The sequence below is a fragment of the Hyperolius riggenbachi genome, chromosome 1 (assembly GCF_040937935.1).
Source record: "Hyperolius riggenbachi isolate aHypRig1 chromosome 1, aHypRig1.pri, whole genome shotgun sequence".
Lineage (NCBI taxonomy): Eukaryota > Metazoa > Chordata > Amphibia > Anura > Hyperoliidae > Hyperolius > Hyperolius riggenbachi.
The window spans coordinates 271,831,642-271,845,351 of record NC_090646.1 but is presented as its reverse complement, the minus strand read 5'-3'; the positions used below and the strand labels follow the sequence as shown (position 1 = coordinate 271,845,351).

The 13,710-nt window shown below is 42.3% G+C and overlaps 1 protein-coding gene across 1 annotated transcript in view; it reads right to left on the bottom strand.

Moving 5' to 3' along the window:
- The window catches only part of DNAH6 (dynein axonemal heavy chain 6), a 443,662-nt gene that overhangs the window by 404,035 nt on the left and 25,917 nt on the right, over positions 1 to 13,710 (bottom strand). Inside the window, exons 5-10 of the mRNA XM_068233571.1 lie at positions 11,929 to 12,188; positions 9,654 to 9,921; positions 7,388 to 7,522; positions 4,487 to 4,610; positions 2,284 to 2,419; positions 1,598 to 1,769 (exon numbers count right to left, since the gene is read on the bottom strand). Coding sequence (XP_068089672.1) covers positions 1,598 to 1,769; positions 2,284 to 2,419; positions 4,487 to 4,610; positions 7,388 to 7,522; positions 9,654 to 9,921; positions 11,929 to 12,188 — 1,095 coding nt within the window. The remainder of the gene's footprint in view (positions 1 to 1,597; positions 1,770 to 2,283; positions 2,420 to 4,486; positions 4,611 to 7,387; positions 7,523 to 9,653; positions 9,922 to 11,928; positions 12,189 to 13,710) is intronic.

Here is a 13,710-nt window from a genome sequence, read left to right as displayed (position 1 = left end):
AATATACAAAATAACTAATTAGTGGCAAAATACAAAACGATACAAAATAAAGAATTGGTAATGACAGTGATAAAAGTAAATTGATAAATAAGATGTAAAATGAATTCCAAGGGCCTGTATCAGCACAAGTACCACAGGCACCATATGTAACATGAGCAGGCAGAACAACTAGAAAGCTGGCTCATATGAATACTTATGATTAATGTACAAACTCTCTAGACAGATCAGTATAGCTAGAGTTTTGATGATTTTTTTTAAATATACATATACTGTGTGGTGTTTAACTTTTGACAGTTAAAAGAGAAAGGATATAGCAATATGAAGTATTGCAGTTTAGCCACTAGGTGTCTATCTACTCTTATTAGAATTCAGTTATGTTATGATCAACTTGTTGGTTCCTCTGTGTGAAAAGCATGAGATTAACACCTCTCAGTTATAATCTACCATGTGTGACTGCAAATAGAAGCAATCTAACATAACAAACAGAAAGTGACATGAAAGAAAAGGCAGATAAGGATGGGGAATCATAGAGAAAAACTCTGAGCACTTCAAACAAGTACAACAACCATCTGTTTTATTCACTGCCATTTTAAACACTTATGGTAAATAAGTTAGGTGACTGTCAAAAGACCCTTTTTTTCTCATTTACATATACAGAGGTGAATTTTGTGTCATTTGCTTTTTGAGGGTTGTCCAGTTTCCACCATAAGCCCCCCCCCCCCCCCCCAAAAAAAAAAAACATACGCTGTATTATCTGCATGCCTTTCTAGGCACTGGAGGTGAAGAAAAGACCCTTGTCCTTAACACTGGGGCAATTGGTATTGGCCAGGGATCTGATCTGTACTGCTGTGAGCTCTGCCTTCTTGTCCAATACCAGCCTGCATGATGGATGAATCAGTAAAAAAAATTGTGAAAGGGGGCTATGCTGCTGTTCATATGCACTGTAACCCAATAGAAAACAGTCTGAACTGAAGAGAAGGTTTATTTTACATAACAGCTTTACTATGTCTTATTATTATATCTGCTTCAGGCAGGTCTAAAGCTTTGTACACTAAACTTGTCCTTGGCAGGTGATATAGACCACCTCCAGTGAGTATCTAGCATGTGTGCAGGAGCCCCCCAACATTGGCTAATGATCCGGTATGGTGGGCCTTTAGTGAGATTTGATGCCTAAGCAGCCCCGAGCACCTTGTTCATCTTCTCACCCCACCTGTGAGAAAACTCACTTCAGGTTTGATACTCACATTAATAGAGGGAAGGCTCTGGATAGCACAGAGCCTTCCTGTTCCTCCATCTGGCCCTTAATTCCAGCCTTGTTCTCCACTTCCACCGGGTCAAAGTGCTCTTCAGAACTACTCGCATCCCAGCAAGCACAGTAGGGATGCACTCGTCCTTAGGTCCACAAGTAGTTCTGAAGAGCTCTTCAGCCTAAAAACTAGACCAGAGCACAGCTCTGGAATTATGGTCCTCATGTGGGAGCGAGAGAAGTCAGGTTTGCTATAGGTAAGTGTAATGAATCAACTCCATTGGGACAAAACAATGCTGAAAATATAAGGTTGAATAATTTACAAGATACACTGTTTTATAGTTATTATACCTTTTTATCAGTTGCTTCAGCAGGCTTTACTTCAGTATTCCACGCCTGTATCACAACATGAGGTGGTGTGCACTTCACCTTTTCCATCAGGTAGTTCAGCAGAGATGAAACTGAATTAACAGCCAAGATGTGCATGGTATTCACGATCAGGTAATCTGTTAATCGTATAAAGCTTTGTGGAATAAAAATAAAGAAAAATATGTCAACCGTTATTTTTTTATAAAATGACACAGCTTCAATTTATGAACAATGTTTTGTGAAACATGAGTAGAAACCTTAATTTGACCTCTTTGTAACCATAATATTATAATATGAAAAATAATATGAATTAGCATTTCCTCAAGGTTGTCAGGTGGTTTTTCATAAACAAACTTTAAAGACTAATATCTGGCCGCACCCACTACATGAACAAGTACAAATATAGGAATATGTGTTCCCAAAGCCAATCAAAGTGCCTGTGAATAAATGATCACCGGCATCAGCCAGTGACAGCATTTTAAAAAATACATAAATAGCTACCTTAGGGAGTTTTTAATATGTATGTCATGCGGGTATATTACTGTTATTTTTGCAAATAAGTTCTTGTAATTATTTATATAGTATAAAGAAACACAAAATGAAAATAATACACCTTTATTTCCAAATAAAATATTGTCACCATACATCTACAAAGCATGTGCACTAACCAAGTCAGTCTTCTGCAGTGAGATCTCTTGTTTGCCTGTTCTGTATAAGTCATTTTATCAGATGATTCTCCAAACAGGTCACCATCAAAGTGAGTCAGGCCAAGTGTATCTTGTGCTGAGTGTCCACTCAACAGGCCTTTAGGAATATAAATTTGATAAAGATTTGAAAAGTCATCACTACAAACACACATAGAAAAAAAAATCATTAGTTCTTAATAAACATAACTTCATAATATGTCATATTTCCATTAAATAAGGTCAGTCCTTTGGTACAGATCCATCCAATGTACGAAAGGGGCTTCACTTTGTTTTTGTTTTATTATCACTTACATAGTTTTATAAATGAATGCACTCCTCTGTTCTGCCACGTTACAAGAGCATGCAGTCCCATCTCTGTCTAGGATAGGCATAGACAAAATTGCAAGAGAGTGGCAGCTTTCTAGACTGATTTAGAGATTATAACGAGGTTCTATAACTGATTCAAGGGTTAAAAAAAAAAAAAAAAGCTAAAAACACTAGGATTTTGTAACACTGAATTTACGCATAGCTTCTGCAGTATGTCTTTCCAGGCGGGTTTTCCGGATGCTGACTATGCTCGTACACGATATAACACTTACATGCTCAGAGTCAAATAGGAGGATGAAATGCAGAGATTGGGGTGTGGTGCCAACATGTTGATACATCATTAAGGGACTGAGAGATAGAGAGACAGAGAGGCAACAACAGAAAGTAGGACTGGGCTGTTAGCAGTCTCTCAATATGAGTGAATAATCACCATCAATTTATAATAACAAAATATTATATAGAGAATAGAATTGAATGGTAGTGATTGACTAATGAATGTTAAAAGAAGGGTCATGTTTATCTTTAATTTTATTCTGAAATTGATACTTACTATGCTCCGCCCTTATGGGTTGTTATTGTGAGTCTCTGAGCTGGAGTAGTTTAATTATTGAGGTGCCTGCCGTGTATATTCCCTGACCTCTGAGGAACAGGTAGGGATTGAGTTCGCACAACACCATACTGATACACTACTTGGGATCTTTTAAACAAGTGCTTTTCTCTTTTAACTTGTTTTTTCAGCCTATTTGATATAACCTATACTAGAATAAAAGTTTACACTTAGATCCTTCTATTTTTATTTCATTTAATACTCTTGCACGCCCCCCACATATGGGATATCATGGATGGATATTATCATGGCTATTGTGGTTACCATTATCCTATTTATGGTCATTGATGATCTTGACGGAGGATTGGCAGTGTATTGTGGAACATAAAATCGTGACAGAGAATTGGGAGTTTTTTTGCAGAACACAAGATCAGGAGCAACTTTGTTAACAACCTTATAATGCGGGTTGTTAACAGCTGGTAAGCCTTTCTGTTTTACCTTATCACCTGCAGTAACGAATTGTCTTGGGAATGTGGGAGAGAAGCCAGTGATGAAATCGTTCATATATGTTTATCTGGACATTCGGACTTATTTTATCTCTGGCTGCGGCTTATTAGTACTGTTTGACTTTGGTGCTGATTCATTGTTCATCAGTATGCATCATTATTGGGCTTTACTCCATGTTTTGATTCAAACAAATATTCAAATTAAAAACTGTTAACCCTTCACTTAAAAGGGTTGACATTTTGGCAGGTGTATGGTTTTACTAAGCAGCCTGTGGTGTTGTAGAGGGAAGGGTTGTAAACTCCTTTGCTGCTGTGTAAAAAAACAGGATTGCAGGATCCCTTAGCCTTCTTTCCATGCCTCTGAAACCCAGAGTGCTGCCTCCCTCCCCACATTTACTTCTGAGAGGCTCAACTACTCTGGGATTAGCAGGTGAGCTAGGTAATAGACGTTGTATAAAAGGATATGAATATGGCAGCCTCCATGTTCCTGTCACTACAGGACCATTTTTAAAGAGTGTTTTCCTTATAACATATTTCTAAACCTGTAGTATGTGGTGGAATAACACTACACCCCTAGATCTCCTAATGCAGTGCACGATCATAGACAAATCCAATCCGGGTCCAGATTGGATTTGTATATATTGCACTGAAGTCTAAAGGGGGCCAAACACTAGTCGTCCAACCAACCAATCGACCATCCAATTCGATTATGTAAACACTGTTTAAAAATTATTATTTAGAATTATGATTTAGGATGTTTACTAACAAGGATAAACTCTTAATGCCTTCATACTTTGGCATTTACCTTCATTCTCTGAATCAACAAGATAGTCATCTGGTGTAAAACCAGCCTCCAACAAAGCTGTCCGACTTGCACTTCTGACTACTTCTTTTGCTAGGTCACGGAACTCAGCCAAACGATTTGCAACCTACGGTACAACATTGTTTGTATTGTAAAACACTGTTAGAAATAATTAAGCCGCATTTTGATGCAACACTTATGGGCTAAATTACACGAAGATACACCAAACAACATAATTAGGCAACATAGGCAACATAGGCAACATAGCTCCCCCAAACAGTATAATTAGACAGTCAATCCCCCACAATAACATGATTAGATAGTGTGTTCCCCTCACGGGAGTGAAAGGGGTGGGGAAGAGGGGGGGTATAGGAGGGTGACAGGCAGGAATGTCACTGCAAGCCTGTTCTGAAAATGTAGTAAAAATTTTCAAGAAGTATTATGGGGATTGGGGATGAGGAAAGGAATGGACAATGCACAGAGGTACCGTACAGGGAGTGCAGAATTATTAGGCAAGTGGTATTTTTGAGGAATAATTTTATTATTGAACAACAACCATGTTCTCAATGGACCCAAAAACTCATTAATATCAAAGCTGAATATTTTTGAAAGTAGTTTTTAGTTTTAGCTATTTTAGGGGGATATCTGTGTGTGCAGGAGACTATTACTGTGCATGATTATTAGGCAACTTAACAAAAAACAAATATATACCCTTTTCAATTATTTATTTTTACCAGTGAAACCAATATAACATCTCAACATTCACAAATATACATTTTTGACATTCAAAAACAAAACAAAAACAAATCAGTGACCAATATAGCCACCTTTCTTTGCAAGGACACTCAAAAGCCTGCCATCCATGGATTCTGTCAGTGTTTTGATCTGTTCACCATCAACATTGCGTGCAGCAGCAACCACAGCCTCCCAGACACTGTTCAGAGAGGTGTACTGTTTTCCCTCCTTGTAAATCTCACATTTTATGATGGACCACAGGTTTTCAATGGGGTTCAGATCAGGTGAACAAGGAGGCCATGTCATTAGTTTTTCTTTTTTTATACCCTTTCTTGCCAGCCACGCTGTGGAGTACTTGGACGCGTGTGATGGAGCATTGTCCTGCATGAAAATCATGTTTTTCTTGAAGGATGCAGACTTCTTCCTGTACCACTGCTTGAAGAAGGTGTCTTCCAGAAACTGGCAGTAGGACTGGGAGTTGAGCTTGACTCCAACCTCAACACGAAAAGGCCCCACAAGCTCATCTTTGATGATACCAGCCCAAACCAGTACTCTACCTCCACCTTGCTGGCGTCTGAGTTGGACTGGAGCTCTCTGCCCTTTACCAATCCAGCCACGGGCCCATCCATCTGGCCTATCAAGACTCACTCTCATTTCATCAGTCCATAAAACCTTAGAAAAATCAGTCTTGAGATATTTCTTGGCCCAGTCTTGACGTTTCAGCTTGTGTGTCTTGTTCAGTGGTGGTCATCTTTCAGCCTTTCTTACCTTGGCCATGTCTCTGAGTAGCACACCTTGTGCTTTTGGACACTCCAGTGATGTTGCAGCTCTGAAATATGGCCAAACTGGTGGCAAGTGGCATCTTGGCAGCTGCACGCTTGACTTTTCTCAGTTCATGGGCAGTTATTTTGCGCCTTGGTTTTTCCACACGCTTCTTGCGACCCTGTTGACTATTTTGAATGAAACGCTTAATTGTTCGATGATCACGCTTCAGAAGCTTTGCAATTTTAAGAGTGATGCATCCCTTTGCAAGATATCTCACTATTTGTGTCTTTTCTGAGCCTGTCAATTCCTTTTTTTGACCCATTTTGCCAAAGGAAAGGAAGTTGCCTAATAATTATGCACACCTGATATAGGGTGTTGATGTCATTAGACCACACCCCTTCTCATTACAGAGATGCACATCACCTAATATGCTTAATTGGTAGTAGGCTTTCAAGCCTATACAGCTTGGAGTAAGACAACATGCATAAAGAGGATGATGTGGTCAAAATACTCATTTGCCTAATAATTCTGCACTCCCTGTATATACTCGAATACAAGTCGACCTCGTGTATAAGTCGACTCCAATATTCAACCCTCTTTAGCTGGACTACCCAGCAAAGTTAATGGCTGCACTTGGGGCTCAGGAGGGGTTAATAACGGCACTGCATACAGTATTGCAGCCATTATCCCCTCCTGTCCCTAAAGTGCAGACAATACCTCCTCCAGGCCCCCAAGTGTAGCAATTATTTACTCCCCTGTCTGCAGCCCAGTGTTTTCCCCACCCCTTGCCTTGTTAATTGTTGTGGCCAGGAGCTTTCACACCTGTGCTTTCTCTGCATTTCCTTTCCTCAAAGTCTCACTTACCACTGTAAATTGCTGCAAATGGGAATGTCCCTATTAGTACACACATTACTCAGTGTGCTCAGTGTTGCCTATGACTCGTGTATAAGTCGACCCCTATACTTTTATGAAGTGAATCAGACCTAAATTTCTAGACTTATACTCAAGTATATACAGTATGTGAATCCAGCATGAACATACCTCTGTGCTTACCATAGGTAGCTTTGCCTTGGGTCAAATATAATTTAAATAGTACCACTTGCCTGGCTGTTCTTTTTATTGGATAAGTGTTTCCCCCTCTTTTTCATTTAACAGTGGGTAAGCTAAGAGGACTGGCACAATACCTATCAATTCGCTATAAGTTTTAGCTACTGTCAACCCTGTCATAGGAGTCATCAAGAGGATGCATTGAACACAAAGCTCATTGTTAGTGAGCAGAGCATGGAAATTCAAAAGCGGCCCATATTATATGCTGGAATATGAATCATTCTGGGCAGTGACAGTGTTGCAAGATTGTCTTTTAAAGCAAACCAGTACAAGTAAATTTAAGAACATATACCATACCTCTTGCAGCTGTCTAAACTGTATGTCTTTGAATTCTTGTAAGGTATATGTGTACCCTTTCTCTATGTGGCAAAGACCCATGTCACTCAGCCGATAACACATTTCTTGTATACTAAGGAGAGCAGGTCGCAAATACTGCAATACAGGAAAAAAATGTATATTTGGCATGGATAATATGATGTATGCACAAAAGAATATTCTCCTAACATTAAACTCTCCACTAAGCCATCCAGGGAAATGTAGCCAATAAAAGCCCTTAATAGCTAATTGGCAACTGCTGGCTCTGATAGGCTCCATTGTTTTCTCTTCCTGGAATAGTGAGAATGTTCAAATTAGGATAATTTGCTGCTCCTCACTCACAAACAATAGGAGACAAATCCCAGTCATTCTCTTCCTTCTGATTTTCTACAGATTTCTCAAAAGCCCCATCTACACCATGCCATATTGCAGCGATCCGGCGGCTTGATTAGCCGCCGGATCGCCTCTTCCGCGTGCCCGCCGCGTCCCCGCTCGCCGCGCGTGCGCTGCATTCGATTCCCCGCTCGGGCCCGCTCGTCCCCGCCGGCGCCGCTTATCTCCCGCACGATTCCCTGCCATTGTCCCCTCGCGGGGAGCGAGCAGGGAATCGGCGGTGCGGAGATCCGTCCTGTCGGATCTTATCAATCGAGCCGCATCAGCGGCTCGATTGATAAGGAGCATCGCGGCCGCATCTACTCGTGTAGATGCGGCTTTATATGCTGCAGTAGCTACCTGGTGGAGGAGCTGTTCTTTTTTTATTGTACATAATAAACATTCAATCCTTCTATTTATTCCATACTGTGCTGGGAGAGAGAAAATACATCATAGGATTGATTCACAAAACTTTGTTCATGAATTATCTCAAACACTTTTTTGACTCAACTTTAAGGAGAGATAATTTATGAGATAAATAAAGAGAGAGGCTAAGGGTGCCCGTAGTTCAACTTCCCGTCGATATACAACAGATTTGATCACTGTGATTAAATCTGCTGTGAAATCGTTAATGCAAACGTTGACCAATCAACTAATTTCCATCTGATATCGGTCGACTCAGTCGATTGGTCCAGATGGAAACTTCCCCCCAATCGTCAGCGTGTCGGGTGCGCATCACTAGCGGTTTTCGATACGGGGATGACCGAGCAGCAATGGGTCCATGTTATCACTTCTTCCAGCTAGCCTTCTTCTCTGTGTCCTCTTCACTTCCTGTCCCATCCTGTGACAAGCCGAAGTTCAAACAGTAGAGTGCCCTCTACTGTTTGAACTGTTTGCCACAGGACAGGACAGGAAGTGAAGAGGACATGGAGGAAGATACCAGGAAAAGTGACAGCATGGACCCCCGGGGACTCGGGCCGGTGAAAAGGTGATATTATTGCTGCTGGCTGTGAGAGCCCGAATGGGGGAAGGTCTGTTGGCAGTGAGGCAGGCGGCAGCAGCTCCACTGGTTTTGAATGGATTTCATGCTGAAATCGATTCAAATTCTGCGTGTAGTGTATGGGCAGCCAATAGATCCCTCTATGATCAGATTCGATCAGAGAAGGATCTATCTGTTGGTTGATCTGGTGGCTATCGACCAGTGTATGGCTACCTTAATTGTGAGAGGAAACAGATAAGGAGACATATGTTGTAAATTAAGACTGGTAAGGAGAGATAATTCAGGAGATAAACAGATAAGAAGTGGTTACTAAAAGCACTAACATTTTAAACTTCTCCCCTAAAGCCTCATACACACACGCCTGACTTAAGTCGGCCGAGGCGGGTGATACCGACAATTACGCATGTGTATGGCACTGGATGACCCCCAATGGCCAACCAGCAAGATCTACTCAAGAAGACCAATCCCCCCATGACGATCCCATTATTTGCGCCACTCCCCCACCCACTGTGTGACATCACGCATGTGCTGCTCATCGCCCCCCCACATAGCAACACAGTGCGTCATCAGCTACACAGCTGTCATGCGTGTGTGCAACAGGGCTCATCGGTGTTGCCCAAGAGGATCAGGTGCTGATCCCCAATGGGCGACATCCATTGTCAATGCGTAAGAGCCCTATGGGAGATCCAGAATATGTGTGAACTTTTGGCTTCCCCAATCCTCCCCCACCCACCAATCCAGCGCTGGGACCTTCTGAACATATTCAACAATGAAAATGTTCATGCTACTGTCCATGAATGAGCGTGGTTGGGTTAGAGGTGCAAGTATGGCCCGCACCTGCGCAGTATACAGCATACGTTGATATGAGATACATACCGAATTGACAATGAACAGATTCTCCTGCAGAGCCTTGCGACATTCATTGATTTTTTTGGCACGCACATTTTTTCTCCATACAGTGAAGGCTTTCCACTTTCGGAAGAGTGCAAAGGTGGGGATCTGCTTCAGTGCACTGTGATAAAGGTATTCTTGCTTCCATCGATCCAGTTCAAGGAATAAGACGTCTCCATTGCACATGTGTGTGACTCCTCTGTCACTTATGGTATAATAATCATTTTTGTTGATTTTCTCATGGTTTACAATTCTACAGAAGGAAAAAAAAGATATACACAAAAAAAACAAACATTGCCAAACCTATGAGCCCACGTTATCGATTAAAAAATAATAACTTTTTATCTTTTATACTGTATATTTTTACAATTAAATTTATTTACAATTCATGGCGATGTAACAGCTCCCTGTCTGCACCAGAAGAGGTATTTAGCAGGGTTATTGTTACAAAGCAGCTATGTTGTTAGCAGCTGTATAAACAGATTAAAGCGGACCCAAACCAAACATTTTTTTAATTCAAAATATTTAGTTGCACCACTCTAACACATACAAAGATAAATAAACACTCCTTCAAGCCTATGAGCATTTCAGTGCATGCTTTTCACCCTTCTCTTTCCATAACTAGGGTTATACAGGTGGCAGCCATTAGCAGTTCCTCCTTTGCCAGACACCTCCTACTCCACCAGTTTGCCGGATTCTGTCCCGGCAATATGAAAGGAAGGGAAGGGTTCCTCCAATAAATGTAAAATACTTTATATTTGTCATCATGCAGCTGAAAAAAGGATGCTATTTATTATTATAATTTAGAAAATAGATTTTATTTCTGAAATCTTGTATTTTTTATTTGGGTCCACTTTAAAAAACTACTGTAATTTAGCTTTCAGCATTGAAATATATTGAAAGTATCTTAGGGCTGGGTCCTTAGCTTTGTTTAATCTTGAGAAAACAGTGCATTTTTACTGGACATCTTGTGTTCCAGACTTTTGCCTATCACATCACCATAAACATGAGGTAGTCAGGGAAGAAGCACAAGCCAGTCTTGAACTATCAGCACAAATCACCTGACCCAGCCCACCTCTTCTTTCTACTGGTAAGATAATGACCCTTTTCTCCTAAGCTTTCTCCTAGATGATATTCTTCTCACACCTTATCAAAAAATGAATTTCAAGCCACAAGCTGTATTGCTCACATTTGTTTTTAGCTTTTAGCATTTCATAGGCTTTGCAGCTCACAGGTCACATATTAATGGTAGGTGGGGCCTAGAGAAGAGCTGCGCATGCTGCCACTGCTTTCACATTACTATGTGAAACTAAAGGTCTCATTATAGCATAGGGGAGATAGTGTAATTCTGTTCAGCCCATGCTAGATTTGGTAGTGCAGACTTGGACACATTACTGTGTTTTAAAGCTGGCTGACTGGCTTCACTCTGCAGACCAGATAAATATGTTTGTTGAGTTAGCATTGCCTTTCCATGTGTTTTTGAAAGCCACAAGCAAGCAAGAAAATATTCAGAATAATTTTGTCAGTATTTTTCTAACTTCTTTGCTGATATTGAAAGTACTAGCCACCGGGAGGTATAGGGAAACAGATGGCGATCTCACCATAGGGGTAGAGTGCCACCTGGATGACAGGAGGGAGAACTGCAGTGCTGGATCCCGGGGAGTTGAGTCTGTGTAGCGCATACTTGTCAAACTCCGGCCCACAGGCCAAATATGGCCCTCCGAGCCATTAAATTTGGCCCTCAAGTGGTTTCCCCACTTTACATTACGTTTGGCTCACTCTAGGCCACCAGAGAAGCTATATTGGAGGTGAAGCCCTAGAACACCAGGGAAGCCATATGGGGCATATGGAGGAAATAACTAATTACTAGGGAACTGTATAGGGGAGGGTGGGGGCCTCTAGACACCAAGGAACTGTATAGGGGAGGGAGGACCACTAGACAACAGGGAACTGTATAGGGGCTCAAGGGGAGCCATTATACACCTGGGAACTTTATAAGGGAGGAAGGTGGCCAGTAGACATTGAGGTTGGCCCGCGACTAGGTCCCAGTGTACAGTTTTGGCCCACTTTGTATTTGAGTTTGACTCCCCTGGTGTAGGGGCTGCTGCAGATCTCACTGCTGTATGATTTTTTTCCTGCTTTAAGGGTCTAAAAGCACAAGAAAAAATTGTACCGCTTTTAGACTCTAAAATCAGGAAAGAATCATACCGCCAGGGAGGTTAAAAACCTGGCATGGTAAACTAAGGCTTTAAAAACATACCTCAAGTTATATGGATCATACTCAATTGAAGACTTTGGAACAGCAGAAGTCATGTAAAGAAAGCCTAAATTTTTATTTTCCAGTAATATTTTGATAATCTGAAGAGGATCTTTAATATCAGCTCTGATGACCTCTTCTGTAGTACTGAATACTGAAGATGGTGGAGAAGAAAGTCGTTTGTATGAGCCAGGTCTTGACATAGATGTCTTCGGTTGTTTTGGAGGTGTAGGCGTTACTGTTCGACTAGAGTCCAATTGTAACTAAAATGTAATAAGAAAACATGAATCTGGATAGAACATACACAGATCAAAGTCTAAACAAAATATTTTATAATTTCTCCACAATCAAGTCATTTGTTTTGTAATGCATGTGCCAACCTGAAGACACAGGGAGGCGATAATCAAATAGAGCTACAGCAGAATCCCCCATTTAACTGGATCACAATGGTTTCTCCCTTAGCAGACCCTTTATCCACACTTACAAAAGAAAGTAAAACATCTTCTATGCAACTGATGTGAGAGAACACTGACATTTGAAAACAGTGATATGGGGGTTGTTTTACTTTAATATAGTGTTCTTCTCTAAGAAAGTCTGTGAGTCAAGATGCCCGCTATTGTAATTTTATTTCACCCTGTTCCTGTTGTTAATTCCTTGCCGTGGGACATTCTTCATAAACATTCTACATGACTGTATTACCAGCCCCATATCTAGGGGCGGGCCAGACAGGCTCCGTCCGGGGCCCTGTGAGGGAGAGGGGCGCAGTGATGGAGGAGGGAGCTACAGCCTAACCCGCGGGGAGGACTTCTCCCTCCCTCTCCGCAGGGTGTCCCACTCCATGCTCCCCCCTCTTTGCAGAGTAAACGCAGCGGAAGACCGTATGAGAAACTCACCTCCCTTCCCGCTCAAAGCGCTGATCACTTGCCGCTGGTCTCCTCTGTCTGCATAGCTGCTTATACACTCTCTACTTCCTGATTAGCAGATGAAGGAGACCAGCGGCAAGTGATCGGCGATTGGAGTGGGAAGGGAGGTGAGTTGCTCACACGGTCTTCCGCTGCATTTACTCTGAAAAGAGGTGGGAGCACGAAGGGGGGCCCCGCAGAGAGGGATGGAGAAGTCAGACCCCCCTCCCCGATGCTGAATCCCAGTGTAGTTACGACTCCCCCCTCCATCACCTATACGTTTGGCACCTACCTAACCTATACTGGCTGCATCTAAAGCTTACCACCTATGCTGAAGGCACCTATCTAGCTAGCTACCTAGCTATTTTACACCCTCACCCTGGGTGCAATTTAGCCACAAAACTTCCCTGTGTATTACTATGTCAAAAATGGCATTCCAGAGGGCGTGGCCAGCTATGGAAGCGTGAGGACGCACTTCTCCTCAGCTCCAGAGAACCCGCGGTAGAATCCTGGCAAACCGCAGCAGGAGACGCCGTCACCGAACTTCCCGAACCGCTGCACGGAAGGGGGAACGGATACAGGACCCGGAGATGACCAAATACGGGCCACCGGTCGTCTATGACGCAGCGGAGAAGCTGGCGAGATTCGCGCGGACGGAGCCGCAAGATGGCGCCGGGGACCATGCGGCCTGCAGCTCGTCCGACTTACAGGCCTCATCTCCTACTTTGCCTGCTGCAATAGTAACACCAACAGAGGAGAATGCCGCACCCCAGCCTCCGGAACAGGTACCGCAGCCCTTACCCCCCAGGGACAAGAAGAGGGGAGCGGGGGATGTTGGAGAGAGGGAGTGGGAGCAGGCCCAAAATGGCGCAGATGAAAATGA